The sequence below is a fragment of the Stomoxys calcitrans genome, chromosome 5, assembly GCF_963082655.1.
Source record: "Stomoxys calcitrans chromosome 5, idStoCalc2.1, whole genome shotgun sequence".
Lineage (NCBI taxonomy): Eukaryota > Metazoa > Arthropoda > Insecta > Diptera > Muscidae > Stomoxys > Stomoxys calcitrans.
In genome coordinates, this window is record NC_081556.1 from 156127522 (window position 1) to 156144437 (window position 16916).

General features: G+C 39.2%; 2 protein-coding genes across 5 annotated transcripts; both read right to left on the bottom strand.

Moving 5' to 3' along the window:
- Positions 1–699: 699 nt before the first annotated feature.
- Positions 700–3550, bottom strand: LOC106081942 (dentin sialophosphoprotein). The gene is made up of 3 exons (XM_013244219.2): positions 1381–3550; positions 1179–1318; positions 700–1116 (listed from the first exon to the last, which is right to left on the bottom strand). Exons 1-3 carry the CDS (start codon positions 3228–3230, stop codon positions 941–943), a joined length of 2166 nt encoding a protein of 721 aa, XP_013099673.2. The 5' UTR covers positions 3231–3550; the 3' UTR covers positions 700–940.
- Positions 3551–9544: 5994 nt separating this feature from the next.
- LOC106081949 (DCN1-like protein 3) lies at positions 9545–15888 on the bottom strand. Of its 4 annotated transcripts, none has more exons than XM_013244231.2 (6): positions 15796–15888; positions 15608–15730; positions 14592–14913; positions 14393–14527; positions 13987–14314; positions 9545–11080 (listed from the first exon to the last, which is right to left on the bottom strand). In XM_013244231.2, the coding sequence occupies exons 3-6, from the start codon at positions 14824–14826 to the stop codon at positions 10729–10731; spliced, it is 1050 nt and encodes a 349-aa protein (XP_013099685.1). In that variant the 5' UTR covers positions 14827–14913; positions 15608–15730; positions 15796–15888; the 3' UTR covers positions 9545–10728. The 4 variants fall into 4 exon arrangements, with proteins under 4 accessions (XP_013099685.1, XP_013099684.1, XP_059226228.1 ...); XM_013244230.2 differs by having other exon boundaries at positions 15402–15730; XM_059370245.1 differs by having other exon boundaries at positions 14592–15332; positions 15402–15730.
- Between the last annotated feature and the right edge of the window lie 1028 nt (positions 15889–16916).

A 16916-nucleotide genomic window follows, 5' to 3' on the forward strand; every position in this document is an offset into this window, starting at 1 on the left:
GATTTTTAACTTCCATGTACATATATACATGGCCCTATTTGCACTTATAATAGAGTCGTAGTTATTAAACTTTGAACATACTATAACCCATCTGAAAACTTCCCCTGAGGTCCATCAAAATTGGTCCAGAATTAGGTATGGCTCTCAATTGGTTCTTATAGGATAGGTGTAGGGTTGTTGTTGTTGTAGCAGTGTGTTATACACTGAGGCGGCAGCCCTTGCCGATGAAGAACTCCATCGGGTCAATCCGGTACGTACAACCGGCTGCCATGGGATTGATAGGTGTAGGGTATTATGTATTGGCCACCGTCCGACTTTTGTCTTTCCTTTCTGGTTTAACATATGGCTAACCGCTTTGGTCAAACATTTTAGGATTGTCGTACAGAGTTTTTGGCCTTAATTTAAGCAAATAAAAAAATATACTTTTAAATTTTATAGTGGGTAAGAATAGAATGTGAATCGAAATATAAATATACATGACAATTTTTCTTATTATTGCATCTCTTTATTGTTTTAAACCTTTGTTGAATACATCTTTAGGTACGAACGATTTATTTTATACATTACTTTTAACTATTAGTACAGGGGTTTTGTTTTACATTTTTGCATTTTTTTTAAATTATTTAATATGTAGTTTATATTGGAATGGAAATCTCAAATATTTATCACTGACATTTCTAATAATGATTATAGTAGTTGTTATAATAATAATAATAATAATTGTATTTAGTCTAAATTCTATAGAGTAAACTTGTTTTAATTTAAATTACAAATTAATACGAAACATTTCCTGTTAATCAAATACAAACATTTAAAGTTAATAGTGAATGGCGTTTTGATGCGCCTTCTAAAACTTAAATTGAGTTTAAACTCATACCCTTTCAAAGGGTATATGTATATAAGTGTTATAGCAAAATGAAGATTTGTTCCAATAAAATACCTAAGCGCGGAAAAATCTAACGACTCTTACTATGTACTGCCGACATATGGGACACTCACTTAAAACTTTGCCACAATTAGTGCAGGTGGCCATATGGCCACATTCTAAGATCACACATTCAATGGGTGCGTCCATGCAAATTTTACACAGTTCGTCTGTAGGTAGTTTTTCAACGGCTGAAAACAAAATCCATTTTAAAAGAAAACTTTATGCAAGTAGCAAGTATCAAAACACAAACCTGGAGTGGATTTTAAATTTTTCCATAAACGCCCCACTCGATCGAGTAATTCGGTTTTTTCGCAACAGCCTTTGTAGTCGACTCTGTGTAACATTAACACCTCTTTCAATTGTTTGACGCTTAAATTCTCCAATTGTTTGCTAAAATTGAAAGGAAAAAGTCAACAACCACAAAATTTGTTTAATGACATTGTGTAACTTACAGAGTGTCATAGTCTTCCAAGTTTATAAATCTTGAGTCCTTCTCACAAATACTTGTGGAAGTATCGATGTCTGTCACATAGCTGTGGGCTGTAGCCCGCTCTGTGACATTGTAGTCTGGCAGTTGGATCTCTGTATGTGCTCCTGCACTTGGAGTCGATGCTCCAGCCTCCGAGTCAGAATACTCTACCGATTTAGTGCGTTGTTCAAGGTAGGCCAAAAACTCACACAACTCTTGCTTTATATCGGATTCAGACATTTGAGAACTTTCCAAATGTTTACGCATTTTTTCAACTTGGTTTCGTATGTTAACCTTATTTTTACCGCAGCGTAGACAGCACCGTTTTGCGGTGTTGCTGGTCGCTGTCGATGTCTGTGTTTCTTCTTCTATTCTTGTGTGGGAGGAAGGATTGTAGAGAGATGAGGAAAGTGCTGCAGTTCCTTCATCATCTTCGTCTTCAAGGCTGAACTGAGGTCTTCTACGGTTAAGATAGCTTTCGGAGCGTCTACGTGTTACTTTTTTTGAACGAAGGTGCTGTGATTTCGGCGATGTTTCTATTGGCTCCTTAGCTGCAAATGGACTGTTGGAGTCGGTTGCATCAACTGTATGATTTGAAGCTGGGTCCTGCTTAAGGTCCAACATTTGCCATTGATCTGTGGTGTTACTTGTTGTGTCAGTTGTGGTTTTGCTGTCATCATATATACCACCAATTGCACCCAGCTCTTCGAATGATGAATGCGAAGAATCTTCCTCATCATTGATGTAAATTTCTAGTTTTGAATACTGTGAAGAAGGCTTGGAGGTAGATGCCGATGTTGAAGGCCCACAATTAGCAGCCTGGTCAGCCTCGTCATTACTCAAGGATTGGTTAGTCTCTATCGATATTTTGGGAGATCTAGTGCGAGAATTGAAAGTGACTATCAATTCTTCATCGGAGCATTCACAATCACCGGCAGCTTCTTCTGCAATAGCCAGATCGTCTCGAGCACTGCCATTAACCGCCGCTATTAATTCTTCCCCCGCTGTCGATTGGAGTGCTATTTCATTTGTGTTTGCTGTGGGAGAAGGTATGGGTAATTGAATTGTCTGTGGTTCCTGCTGTACAGGACTTGAAACAGTCGATTGAACTGGAACTGCTGTTTCTCTGATTGGACTATGGTTACCCGTCACCGTTTCTTGTTGTCTGCTTGCGTATGTTGGTATCTCCCTGGTTGCTACCCGAGGCTGCTCGGTAACGTTGCTTGGTCTATTTTGCCCATTACTACAATTATTTCTGCCCACTCGGGTTTTAGAGCAAGCCCTGCTCTCCAAATTGGCAAAGGAATCACTTATGTTATCGCTTAAACTACTAAAGAAATTTTGGCACGTTTGTTTAATATTATCAAAGGAGGTTGTATTATCGAATGATCTTCTTCCACCACCGGCGGCAGCACCACCATCTGATGGTCGACTTCCACCTCCACCGCCACTGCCACTATTATTTGGTGGTTGATGTTGTGGAGTTGTATTCTTGCTGCTACTCTTACTACTACCACTTGACGATGACTGGTACTGATTGGAGTCCATACGTTCAACACATTGTATAACCAAATCAATTAAGTCTTCCTTTTCTACACAGCCAGCTGTCGAAATGTGTTTCGACTGCAGATAAAATATCAAATCTTTGGTTTTCAGTTTTACCAAGTCGGACCTTTCCAGTGGCCTTCTACTAAAAAGAATACACCTTTCGCAGAGCTGTGAATTTTTGCGTGTATTCACCAGACAGTTGTGGCAAAAATATCGCTTGCAGTCCGAACAGCTACGCTTTCGTTTGAAAACCGTAAATTTTACATGACATTGTTCGCAAGACATTCTTCCTTCCTACAGTGGTGGCATCCACTCACTCCCCCGCAATGACAGCAATCTGATCAAAATAATCACTTTCTTATACGAACTAAAATCAATGAATCACTCTCTTCTTCTTGGAGTTGGTCGAAAAATTTGTTCCCATTTTAATTGCACTAGTCAACGCATATTTCGCTATTTCGCAAAATACTTAGCAATTATTATTGATTGTTATCATTTTTCGTCGCTTCTTTCATTAACAATAAAAAGATACTTCTTCTTCCTTTTACATGCTTAACGAACGGTTAACAATTAAACCTAAGAACTATATTTGTCTACATGCCGTAAGAAGGGAAGATGCACTGAATCATCCAATGAGTTCGAGCGAGACAAAGCTTGCTCACAGCCTTAACCAATGGCTTATAGAGCCTTGTGTCTGTCAAAATAAATATCTGCTACTACTACATAGCATAACTCTTAAAACGCTGTATACACCTCTGGCGAAATGTTCGTTGCCATATGATATGCATTGACATATCCTAAACGAAATTTTCTTTACCGTTACCATAACCGAAAATTTCGCTTACAGGTAATAGGGTGCCATATTGGTGAATTTTTCCTTGCAACTACGAATGAAAGTGTATGTTTTAATAGCCCATGCAACATATAAAGTTATTTGCAAATAAAAACGATTAACTTCGGCACATTTCTACTTTATTAGCCAAAAATGATTAAAATACGGTCAAAATTATATATCGATGTTTGGCGCCATCTTGTATTCTACACAACTATTTGTCAGTGGCGACATAAATGTCTTGGCTGCCACCGAAAATTTCGCTAGAGTTGCATACTCAGCTTTAAAATAAATAACAAAACGATTCTGCCCACGCAGTGGCAGCAGCGTATTTATGTGTAATGAAAAGCATATGTTTTCTTGAATGAAAGTGCCTAGCACAATATCACGGAAGACGATTAGAATGAATTATAGCTAATTTGAATAGTTTTTAAATTAAATTTTAAATTATTAAAATTATTTCTTTGGGTTGGGTGTAAGAATCATTTTAAAAATGTTTAATGTGTATATTTTTTTCAACTTATTAATTAGCCCCTGTGTGAGTCGGACGCTCTTTTTATAAAAAAATCAGGTAGAAGATTTTGTCCTGCATATTTTTCGGTGGATTCGCTGAGGATGGTAATCGGGGATAGATAAGCAGATTCATACCAGCGCGAATTTTTCTCAGCATAAAAAATTAGTTAAGAGTGAATATTCATGATATAACAATCTCTCACTAAACGTTGTTGTAGCAGTTTGTTGTGTTCTATCTTTCGTCTGCTTGATTCTGTTGAGTGTCAAGACCCAGGAACTCTGCGACTAAAATTGGGTGCGTCCACTGGAGTCTGGGTCTGGCTGGGCAGTTAAGCAGTTGACGTGTATCGTGTGAACCCTGGTCACAATCGGGACTTACATCTTGCACGTCGGCATCAATCCATGCTCTGTAGGAGTTGAGGCGGCTGCATCTACCGGAATTTAACCAGAACTACTCTGGTTTGCCGTGGGAGGTCAATTTCTTCAGGTGCAATGGGAGGCGGTCGTTCTCCAAGGACTACATTCACCCGGTAGCCATTTACCGTGTCTGCATGAATGTTGTCTAGACCCGCTTCAGAAGCAGCTTGGTCTAGAGGTTCTCCCTTGTAGCGCTGAACCTCAAGCTCTAGATCATTTAGATCTACCTTAAGGCTTCTGGGTGGTGGATATCTATCCACAATATGATGATTTGGATGGTCTCTACGATAACAGCCCAAAAGGTAATGCTTAGACAGCATGTAGTTATGCCTTCGCACTGGTAGGATCTTTGTCTCCTGACGGAGGTGGTCCACATGAGAACTGAGGAGTCAGCCCGTCGCAGTTCGGTGGACGGCATTCTGACAGATCTGAATATTATTCCACTGCGTGTTACAAAGTTGAAGAAAACACACTGGCGTTGCATAACTTACCACAGACCGGCCAATTGCTTTGTATGTGGTCAACAAGGTTTCGTTGTCTGCACCCCAAGTGCTGCCAGCAAATGACTTGAGGACCTTGTTCCTACTTTTGACTTTATCGCAAATTGCTGTGGCATATGGGAAGAGAGTGTAAGAGTTGTCAAATGTGACGCCAAGTATTTTGGAACACTTGATGGTCGGAATAATTTCTCCAACGGCTTGCCAGGATACGTCACTCAGGAGATCCGATGGAAATGTTTGGCCAGCTGCTGCACCTCCTCGTAATCCTAGTGGGGCATCCTCATGCACCGTGCAAAATGTGGAGCTTTCAATCTGCTCCGCCAAAGCTATGTCCCGCTGGTCGTTACCTAGGGAAGAGTGCCATGAAATGCGATGCGTGTTAAAGTCCCCTAGAACCAGACGATTATGGCCAGATAGTAACCCACTTATGTTGGGGTTGTAGGCTTGGCCATTAATCGGGACACAGCTACCAACCGACGGTGTGTACACGTTGTGCAGCTTTATCTCGGCGGTGCCGGACATGATTGCTATCCCTATGCACTCCATGTAGGGGTCACTAGAGCTAGGCGACATGGGTCTATATTGCACTGAATGGGGTATCACGAAGGCCAATCCTCCACCTCCATTCCTTGAGCGATCCTCACAACTGTGCAGGCTGCACTAAATGTCTTTTGATGTTGCATTGCATATTTGCATGCATAGTGTTTATCCACGCACTTGCGGAGAATTTTGCTTTCAAGAATTTCAAACTACATGGCCACAACGGGTAAAATAGTGAACCAGAGGGGGCATTCATAAAGTGGCACCGACCGGATGGCCACTTTGTAAAGCAATAGAATCGTTTTCTGAGGTAAGTATTTGTTATTGATTAAAAAAGAAAAGGAATCTGCAACTTTTGTTGCTTTTTGGGCATTCAAAACATCTATCAAATATACCCGGGTATTTTAACTTCAGCAATCTGATGAAATTTTGATAGATGTTTTGAATGGGATATTGACCAAGTTCAACCAATTTATACAGCATTCCATTCAAGGAACTGCAGTGGTGGTAAGCGACGCAAAATGAATATAGATATTCCATCAGCTCCGCACGATTTCTTATTACTGATGTTACAGATAACGTTTTTAACCTTGTAAGTGGAAGTGAAATGGACACTCTGGGTTTTCTAGGGCAGGAAATCGCTGAAGCTGTAATCCTATCTTGGTAATGGCAAAAGAAAATCTGTTACCCTTGAATGGAAATCGTTGACTGGGTTTTCAGAAGTTGTGTGGCTGAATGTTGACTCATATGATGTTTGGTGGTCCTCGCTTGATATTTTGAACCTTGTAGTTAAAATGATGCGTCTGTTCAAAGTTTATAAGCTCTGTTATTATTGTCTTTAAGTGCTGAATTTGCTTGGGGAGAATAATATACTGCTGACTTTGTCTGTTGCCGGTTCTGTAGAAGATCTTTTTAACGCCTTTCTGCCAAGTGTGTTTTATTTTGAAAAAAATCTTCACTTTCTCTGAAAGTGAAAGTTTTTCCTGCTTTTTCTGCGAATGCGTGTCATGGACTGAGTTAACTACGTTGTTGAATTTACCAATGAAATCATCGATTTCATTAATCTCGAGATTTCTGTTTATAGGCAGCAGAATATTAATAGATGCAGATTCCAAATTATTGCAGAATTCATTCCAATTAGTATTCTTGTAAGAAGTAAACATTTGAGGAGTTTTTGTAACTATTCCGGAGGACAGTAAATTTAACGCAAAGTGATCAGAGAAAGAGAAAGAATTGAGACTTTAAAGTTGGAGTCGATGATGTTTATTATATTTGGACGGACAAGAAAATGATCAAGATATGATGGACCATTCGGATAGAAGTGGGGAATCCTCAATCTCAAATCCAAGCTTGAAAGGTTTTAATATTTGTATTTTAGGCGCCGTCGACCCAAGAAAGGCTTCTGGTATTCATGTCGCCGCCAATGATAAAGCCATCACATCAGGTAAGTAGACCAAAAAGTTTGTCAAGTTCAGCATAGAGTCTTTGTACGGCGTAGTTGCACGGATTATAAATGGATCCTTTTAGGAGTCTTTCTCGGGTGTTGCCTCTAGAGGTGTTTACTTGAATAAAAATAGAGTTGAGACCAAGATCAGTGAATACAATCCAGTTGTAGTCGATATTATTCTTGATTAAAATTGCTACACCTAGGGGTGAGCCATCATATGTTGTTGTTGTAGTAGTGTGTTGTACACCGAGGTGGCAGCCCTTGCCGATGAAGCATTTCATCGGGCCAATACGGTACGTACAACCGGCTGCCATGGGGTTGATTTTATCTGAAACTTTTAACTTATCTTTTATCGTTATTTAAAATTTGCGATTCTCAGGAATTGAGTTTTGTTGCAAATTTTGATGAAAAAGGTTTGCAAAAGTTCTCTGTGGCCATTTAGGGGAAATACTTATAGCTTTACTCACATTGTTTCTTGCAATGGTGTTGTTCTGGACAGCTTTATTGATCCTTTCCTCAGGAGCCGATAAGTATTTCTTGTAAGTGGGGCAACCTTTCCAATTTGCAGTGTGGCCTTTCTCTTTGCAATTAGCGTAAAAAGGTTCAGATGTGTCTGTCTACACACGGGCACAGTCCACGGGTTCATGCTGCTTTTCACACTTAACACAGGTATATGCTCCTTATGGAGCCTTCTACTACCCCCAAATTGTATAGCTCTGAGCTGAGATTCTCATGGTAACGATCAACACCACATAGATCGTAGTTATAATTTCCAGCCTGAGCCATATGAGCATTGCCATATCTTTTATTGACATAAAAAGGTAAACAAATCTGACTTTTATCAATAAAAATTTACACAAAACTACTTCAAATCTTTCCACAAAGCACAAAATTTTGCACAATTTGCCGTCTCAAAAATAATCAGCCCTATTCCAAATAACAATTCCCTGGGTGGGTGTTTATTCCCTACTCCCTTTTCCCCTATTCTGAATAAAAATCTACTGGGAGTTTATTCCCTAATACTTTTTCCCATATTCTAAACAAACTTTGAAAAAGGGAAATATCTTCCAGGGAAAAAAGTAGCTATTCTGAATCGATATAAAAGGAAGAATGAGACGGTAAAACATGGCAGAAATTCCCCCAAACAAATGACAGGGAGCTAGGATAAAAATTTATGAATTTTATTGTTTTTATAAAAAAATGGTACCACTTATTATTTACGAACAATTTAAAATGCATGGAAATTATTTTTAACTTTTTCATCAAAATCAAGTACAAATATGTTAGGTTCACCCGGTTTAAATGTCATGTACCCGCCATAGAAGATTTGTTAAGTTTTTCAGTTTTATTGGCACTCCGTTTCGAGTCGGATACTTAAAGGAGGTTCGAGTCGGATACTTAAAGAAGTTCGAGTCGGATACTTAAAGGAGGTTCGAGTCGGATACTTAAAGGAGGTTATCATTGGGCTTGAAGTAGAATCGGGCGGCACTCAATGATGTGCAAGAAGTCTTCTGCCTGTTCCTTAATGGAATATGAAAAATTACCAATAACAAATTTTTGCATTCTTTCTTTAAAGGCAAATTTTGCAACAATTTTATATGAGAACCCATTAAACGACTTAAACAAACGACCACCTTTCAGAAACATGCATATTTTTACAATAGCTACAAACCATTGCAGTCACAAAGCTGCGTGTTGCCACATGGCAATACCAGAGCGATCCAGTTTAATGTAATCCAGTTGAGATTGCTAATGGGTCAAATCGGTCCATTTGTATAATAATTTTTGACTCTGTAGAGAGCGCAATTCTGTACCAAGTAGCACAATGTCGCTGCGGTCTTCGCGTGACGAGGTTAACAACCGAGCATGCTTGTCTCGTTTCCTTCAATCTAACCTAACCTGGTGCTAAATAAATGCCTTGATTGAAATAAGATTCTAACCTAAAGGAGTTTTCTTTTTCAAATTTTCTAAAGTTGGAACAATAAAACTAGGTTAGGTTAGGAAAGAGTGGCAGTCCTTTACAAACTCACTTTGACAAAGGTCCATTGCGATACCACTGTAGCGACAGACCAAGGCTTCTGGAGGGAATCGAACCCACGACCCCTGCACTGGTAATTCTAGCACGCTACCAACTCGGCTCAACAATAAAACTAAGAATTTTAAAATTTTTCCGTGTATAAAAAAGAAAAAATAGTTTCTCAAAAACAAATAAAAATCATATCTAAATATTCGAATTAAGAAAAATACGAGTATGGCCCTCGATGGTTCAATTTTTTCATTCGAATCTTTTCGATAGTGCCACTAAGGCACTCAAACGAAAGGCGTTCACAAACAGATTATCAATAAGAAATTAAAGTTTTAAATCATAGTGAAGTATTTTATTCGATCAGTTAAATATACACAGAATTTTGTGCAAATTATTCTTTCATACTTAGTATGGCAATTTAGGTTTGATGCGAAATATGCAGATTTGTAGGCAAAATGAAAGAAATAAAAATATAGAGAAGCGGAAGAAAACCAAATATTGATGAGTGATCTTCACTGTTCACTGTAGAAATGTATTCGGGTGATTTGGGTAACGTTTCTAACTATAAATTTGTGCCAATCGCTAGCTCTGTGCAAATCATACTAAATGTGGTGTTAGAGGACAGTTCATAACTCGAGAATACATGCCGACATCTAAATGTCATCAAGAAATTACACAAATACGGTTTAATGCTGTTTCTGATTTTTCTTTTGTTTTAATGTATATGTATGTATGTATGCATTATTTCTATGTAAAATGTAATGCAAATCCATCATGAATATGACAATAAATGGTTTTCGATCGACACCTTAATTCTAAAATAGGTTAAGTCTCTGCATGACTTATCTTCTTTGTGTACTTTTGGCAATCCCGAGGGGGATGTTGTTGTACAGATTTCAGTTGTAGGAGTTGAATACATGAGTGTGAGTGCTAAGAACAAATTCCTATAAAATCTGGGACACAGCATATCTTACAACTAAAGTATCGATGCTAAAGTGAATTAATCTAATTTAATAATCATTATGAAATAAATACATAATTGCAGTATTTTTATTTACGTCATTATGAGTACAATGCTTTTATGGAAATCTTGTATGTACAATTTTGTATTTGTATTTGTGTTTAAAATCAGTATCAATCAACTAAAATAAATGTCGAAAACTCTATGAGATCGTTCTTTTTTGACAAGGTAACCAGCACCAAAGAAGCGAGCTCACAGATATGAGTTTGTATGGGTGTGTGGGTGTTTTTGCAGAACATGGGGAATGGGAATGTTAAAAACGAACGAACGAACATAACGAGAAATATTTGTTTTTTACCTTTGGGAGTAGGGGATACCGTTTGGGGAGTTCTAAAGGAATATTATACAATTTTACACATTTAACATTAACTTAAACCCGCAGCAAAAGGGATGGCGGGGGCTAGTATTAAATTAGTTTGTATGTGTGTGTGTGTGTGTGGGTGTGGGTGTGTGTTTTGATCGTACTAAAAAATTCATTATCTTAATACTATAATACATTCATTGAGCTTGAATTATCATGCATTTGTTTTTGTTGTAGAGGATCGTCATTGTTGTTGTCATCGTCACCGTTTTCGAGGCGCGATTTTTCATAGTCCACAAAATCGTCGAATAGACTTGGCCAAGCTTCGGTGTCATCATAATTGTTAATATCACACTGCTCCGAAAAATTCAAGAACATATTCCAGGTGTCCTTCGGAATGCCCCTTATACTAGGATGTTGTTCTAGAAAATGTATCCATTTGCCTAATATTTCTGGGGTATGGACAGTAAAGACTAATTTCCACAATGAGATGGCCATGTCTAATGATAATATCCGTTGATCGGGTTCAAGGCCAAACCTGGGAAAAAGAAAGAATAGAAAATTTTTTTTTTTTTTTAATTATTTTAAATTATAAACTATGTACGAATAATTGATTTGTTGTAATACTAGCAAGATATGAATATACCTCATATCTTTCATGCCCTTCTGTCTTTGTAGTTATGCCAAAAACGTATAGAACAAACCTCCATGTGGTCTGCTGTTAAGGCACTCTCGAACCCCGGTAGACGGGATGACAGGACCTCAGTCACTTTTGGCGAAATAACCGTGACTGATCCGAAGAGATGCGACAGGTTGCTCAACCGTCAATTTATTATGTATCCCAAGAGTGACAGGGCAAGAAGGAGAGCCATTCGCCGTATTCATGGTCTTCGAGCCGACGAACAGCCATCACAATTTACCGTGGGCGAAGTTACGAATGTCATCCGTTGCGCCAAATCATCTTAGGCGTTGGGCCCCGACGGAATCTCTACATTGATGTTAAAAAATCTGGATTCACCTGGAGTTGAGTACCTTACTATTGTCCTCAACCTGTCTTTGAATATTCTTATAGTTCTCGATTTCTGGAAAATGGGAAGAGTGATGGAAAGGACCCGAGTTTGGGGGAGTCGTACAGACCGATCTCCCTTCTTTCACCAGTGGCAAAGATGCTTGAGGCATTACTCCTCCCAAGCCTCGTAGGAGAATTCCCGAGCATCGACGTGGATTTCGAAGACTGCATAGCACAACAACAGCTTTGCATGCCATCACCGCACACATTTTCCGTGGCTTCAATCAGGCCAGACCATGTGATAGGACGGTCCTCGTGGCAATGGAGCTATCGAAGGCATTCGACACGTTCAGCCATGCTAAATTATTTGAGGACATCGCCAACACGTCCCTCCAGCCAGGCTTGAAACGCTGGGTCGCGAATTATCTGTGCGGTCGCCAGTCATTTGTGAATTTTAGGGATAAGAAGTCGAAGCACCGTAGAGTGAAACAGCGATTTCCCCAAGGTGGGGTGATATCTCCGGCACTGTTCAACCTCTAGCTATCCTCCATTCCACCCCTCCAGATGGCATAGAGATCATATCATATGCGGACGATTGTACGATCATGGCATCAGGCCCTCCCACCTACCTTAACGAGCTTGCCTCATATTTTGCTGCAAGAAATCTAAAGACATCTACCACCAAATCTTCAGGCACATTGTTCACTACAAATACGCGTGAGGTGAATACTGAGCAGACCGTGATGGTCGATGGAGAAATGATTCCGACCATCAAGTGTCCCAAAATACTTGGCGTCACATTTGACAGCTCTTACACTCTCTCCCCATATGCCACAGCAATTTGCGATAAAGTCAAAAGTAGCAACAAGGTCCTTAAGTCACTTGCTGGCAGCATCGGGGTGCAGACAGAAACCTTGTTGACCACGTACAAAGCAATTGGCCGGTCTGTGGTAAGTTATACAGCGCCAGTGTGGTCTCGTCAACTTTGTGACACGCAGTGGAATAATATTCAGATCTGTCTGTCTCCTCAGTTCTCATGTGGACCACCTCCGTCAGGAGACAAAGATCCTACCAGTGCGAAGACATCACTATATACTGTCTAAGTAATACCTTTTGGGCTGTTATCGCAGAGACCATCCAAATTATCATCTTGTGGATAGATATCCACCGCCAAGAAACCTTAAGGTAGATCTACAAGATCTTGAGCGTGAGGTTCAGCGCTACAAGAGAGAACCTCTAGATCAAGCGGCATATCAAGCAGGCATAAACAACATTCATGCAGACACGGTAGCAGATGCGGTAAACGGCTACCGGGTGAATGTTGTGCTTGGAGAACGACCGCCACCCATTGCACCTGAAGAAATCCACCTCCCTCGGCAAACCAGAGTAGTTCTGGCTCAATTACGTTCCGGCAGATGCAGCCGCCTCAATTCCTACAGAGCTAGGATTGATGCCGACGTGCAAGATGTATGTCCCGATTGTAACCAGTGACCCCACGATACAAATCACCTGTTTAACCGCCCGGCCGGACACACTCGACTCAGAAACAGATCACTGTGGACGGACCCCATCTTAGTCGCAGAGTTCCTAAGTCTTGACACTCAACAGAATCAAGCAGACGAAAGATAGAACGCAATAAACTGCTACAACAACAAAAGGCTTCCTGTTTATTCTAATTTTGATAATGTGAATGAAAATTTGCCCACGAACATTCCACTTAGGAATAGGGGGCAAACTTCTTACATATCAACAAGTGCTGTCCGAATCATGTTATTAAGCACAACGGACTAGAGCAAGGCGACACCTCTTTGATGAGCAGTTGCATAGAATAGAAGTACCTCACATATGACACCAATATTTGGAGGGGATATATTGTTCCCATGAACGTTCCATACCTATCTCATATCAATGAGCACAGTCCGATGAAAGTTTTAGCTCAATGTTAAGGGGCCCCCTTTTTTGTGCAGATTGCGAAAGGCATGCCGCATATCGACACTACTTGATAGTGTTAACATGGCAGCATACCCTACAACATGTAGCCAGCATTAGTTAGGGGATAACCACCGCTGAAAATATTTCTGATGTTCACGCCATGCGTGCGGAGTCATAGGCGGACATGCTAACCTCTGCACCATGGTGACTTTCGTAGATTTCCTTATAATTGGAGCAAGGTTTTAAAAATATCAAATTATAACACTAACAACATCTGGTGGCGGGTGAATCGTTTTCCTTGGTACCATAGATGGTGGTGGGAGGATTGAAGTTTTAAAAAGAGATTCCCCATTCATTCCTCTCTTATTTCTCAAAGTATCAATAGTTTAAAATTTTCAAAAGGATCTGTTTATAGACTACACCTTAGCTAGATGTTTTGGTAAATATTTAAGGTAAACAATTTACATAGTAGTTAAGTTATAAGCTATGAATTTTTCACTTACCTAAATGTAAAGCGATATAACTGCTTAAACATTTCGGAATCGACTTTTAATGTTTCGATTGTCTGCTCCAGTCTTATGTGTATGGTTTCTATAGTATCGGCTCGCATTTTATGTAAACCTTCTATAAATTCACTACGAGTAAAGCGACACATTTGTGAAGCATCTAAGCACCAGGCAAGCACCAAGATGGCAAATTCATCTGGTTGATAATTGAGATCACAACATAAACGTTCAATACCCTCGGCCAATATCATGTCCTCGTCTGGCTCTTTATATTCTTCAAATAATTTGTTCAAAGTATTATCGGACACTTCAGAGGTTTCTTTAACTGAAGCACGCCATGCACAAAAAAAAGGAAGATTTTTTATTAACAATAGGAACTGTGTAAGGTACTTGATTTACTCACCCGTTGTTATAATGTCGCACATGGTTGATGCGTTACCATTAAGTAGTGCAAATGATTTCTTAAAACTACTGCGTTTTGTATCACAATGGTTTGCTGGTTTGAGTGGACTTCTTGTAGAGAGCAGCTCATCAGTTTCTTATGGAGGGAGAGACGAAATTGAAACATTTAGTTTTTAAGTAAATTATATAGCTTTACATACCATGAGATCTTTCTTTGGAGAAAGTACTTCTCACTGTTGTGTGAAAATGATTCTGCAGTTGCGTATGATGACAATCATTGGCGTTTAATGTTGTCGTCGCTGCATTATAGCGACCCTCACCTATGTGTGTGGAATGGCAGCCAGAGTGTACTGATGATGAGGTAGCTGCACCACTACCCAATGTTGTTGACGGATGCTCTGATGTCGATTGGAAGCATTGCAGGCAGTTTCCCATAGCGGGAAAACTTATCAAATATGACTTTTATTTCGTCTTTATAGTGAAGCCAGTTTCGCTAGCCAATTCTTTCGCCAATTTTGATGCCTAAATTACAGTAAAATATAAATGTATGTGTGTGTGTGTGTTCTAAAAAGTAATGTCTTCCTTCTGCTTTGGTTCCGATAGAGTACACAGTGGCAGTAACTCTTTTTACAAGTCTAATTAAGAAACGCTGGATGTGCTGTGAGGGAGGTCGTCTTTGTCGACGTTAGAGTCATATGATGATGATAAAATGCTGCTTAATGACGTTTGTTCGAATGTTGTTGCACTGATGTTCTGGTTTGTGGGAGGTACTACTATTTTATATTGTAGCTTCTTGGTGGTTTGAGTTGTGGATACCTAAGTTTTGTGTGAATAATTATAATTCCTGGAAATCTATGTGGTCGTCTATCGTATTTGTTTGTTCTATTTTCTGTGTGACTGTATTAATTGGCACTATGTTCCTATGAAATAACTACATTATCCTACAAACAAACAAAACATAAGTAATCGACACCATATGTTAGGGCAAACTCTCTAAAGCACTGTGGTACCTGAAATTTTGGTATGATTATTGAAATCTCCTTCCTTGTGTTGCTGGCAATTTTTCAAAAATCTTAACAATCAGCAGCAGCAGCATATCGATTGAAATAACAATTTTCCCATGGAAGTACTGTGTTGTGAGATGTCGGTGATGATGAGTAAAGTGTATACAGTATACTTCCAAGGATATATTCTATAGAAAAAATATTGCACGTACACCTTCGTCTTGCACCATGATTTGCCCTTGTCTTTTCTATTATTGTTTTTGGACCAGGTGCTTGCTTCCTTGTTTTCCTTTTCTTTCTCCACTGCCGTTTACTGTTCTCGGTCAACGCTCGCTCTATACAATTAAATATTTATTTTATAATAAATAAAATTTGTCGAATGATTGGTTTAGACCACTACCATGTCGCTGCGTTATTCAGTAAGTTTCAGCGTTGCTTTTTTCTTAACAGCCAAGTACTGACTGCATTTGCAGCGAAAATGCCTAATAAATTATTGCGAAATCCGACGGACCCTTTTTGTCAGAACACATACAAAAGTCAAATAACAAATACAACAGTAATGAAACAGAGTTGATTCGGCCCATTTCGTGAGCATTTGATTGTATTTGCAACTAAAATTGTGAGAAATATATCCTGATGCAGCGACATGTCCCTACTATTTTGCTCATAGAACTCAGTACCACTCAAGATATATTAATTTACGGGTAGTGGCAGTTGCCCAACAACAAAATATTGAGTGCACTATCTGTCAAAATCAATGATTAGTGCAACTCTGATTTCGATTATGGTACTAGCTCTCATGACATAACTACCAGGTAGCGTACCGTTATCAGCTGAGTACAATTTTTTCTCGCGAGGTGAACTATCTGTCAACCAGTTTTGGTTGTGTGTGTATAGTTGTAGTTAAGAACCATAACACACACAAACAACGAAACTTGGCGCGAACTAGTAACATACACAAATTCAGAGTTGCACTAGTCACTGATTTTGGCAGATAGTGTACTCAATATTTTGTTGTTGGGCAACTGCCACTACCTGTAAATGAATATATCTTGCTAGCTCTCGCCATTTTTCGTTGTTTTTGTTCTTAACTATAATACATACACAACCAAAACTTTTTGGCAGATAGTGCACTTCGTGAGAAAAAAATTGTATTCAGCTGTTTACGGTATACTACCTGGTAATTATGTAATGGTACCACTTATACGGAATGTGTTCGCACTATCTTCGTCCCCGAAGAAAATGTAAACACATTTCGTAGAAGTGGTATTAAGTTAAAACGCCAGCGACATGTCGCTGCGCCATCGTAAATATCTCTTCAATTAAGGTTCTTATACATGCCATGTAGCTGTCTTATGACATGTCAACTTAAGCACATATTGAGTTGTACATGTTGTGTGATACAAACGAAACTAACACAAGGAAATCACTTTTCAAAATAGCACATGTATTTTTTTCGATTAGAGCGTGCTCTATTCATTCTGATAAAAACATGAAGAAATCAGCTGTTTTTGTTGTGAG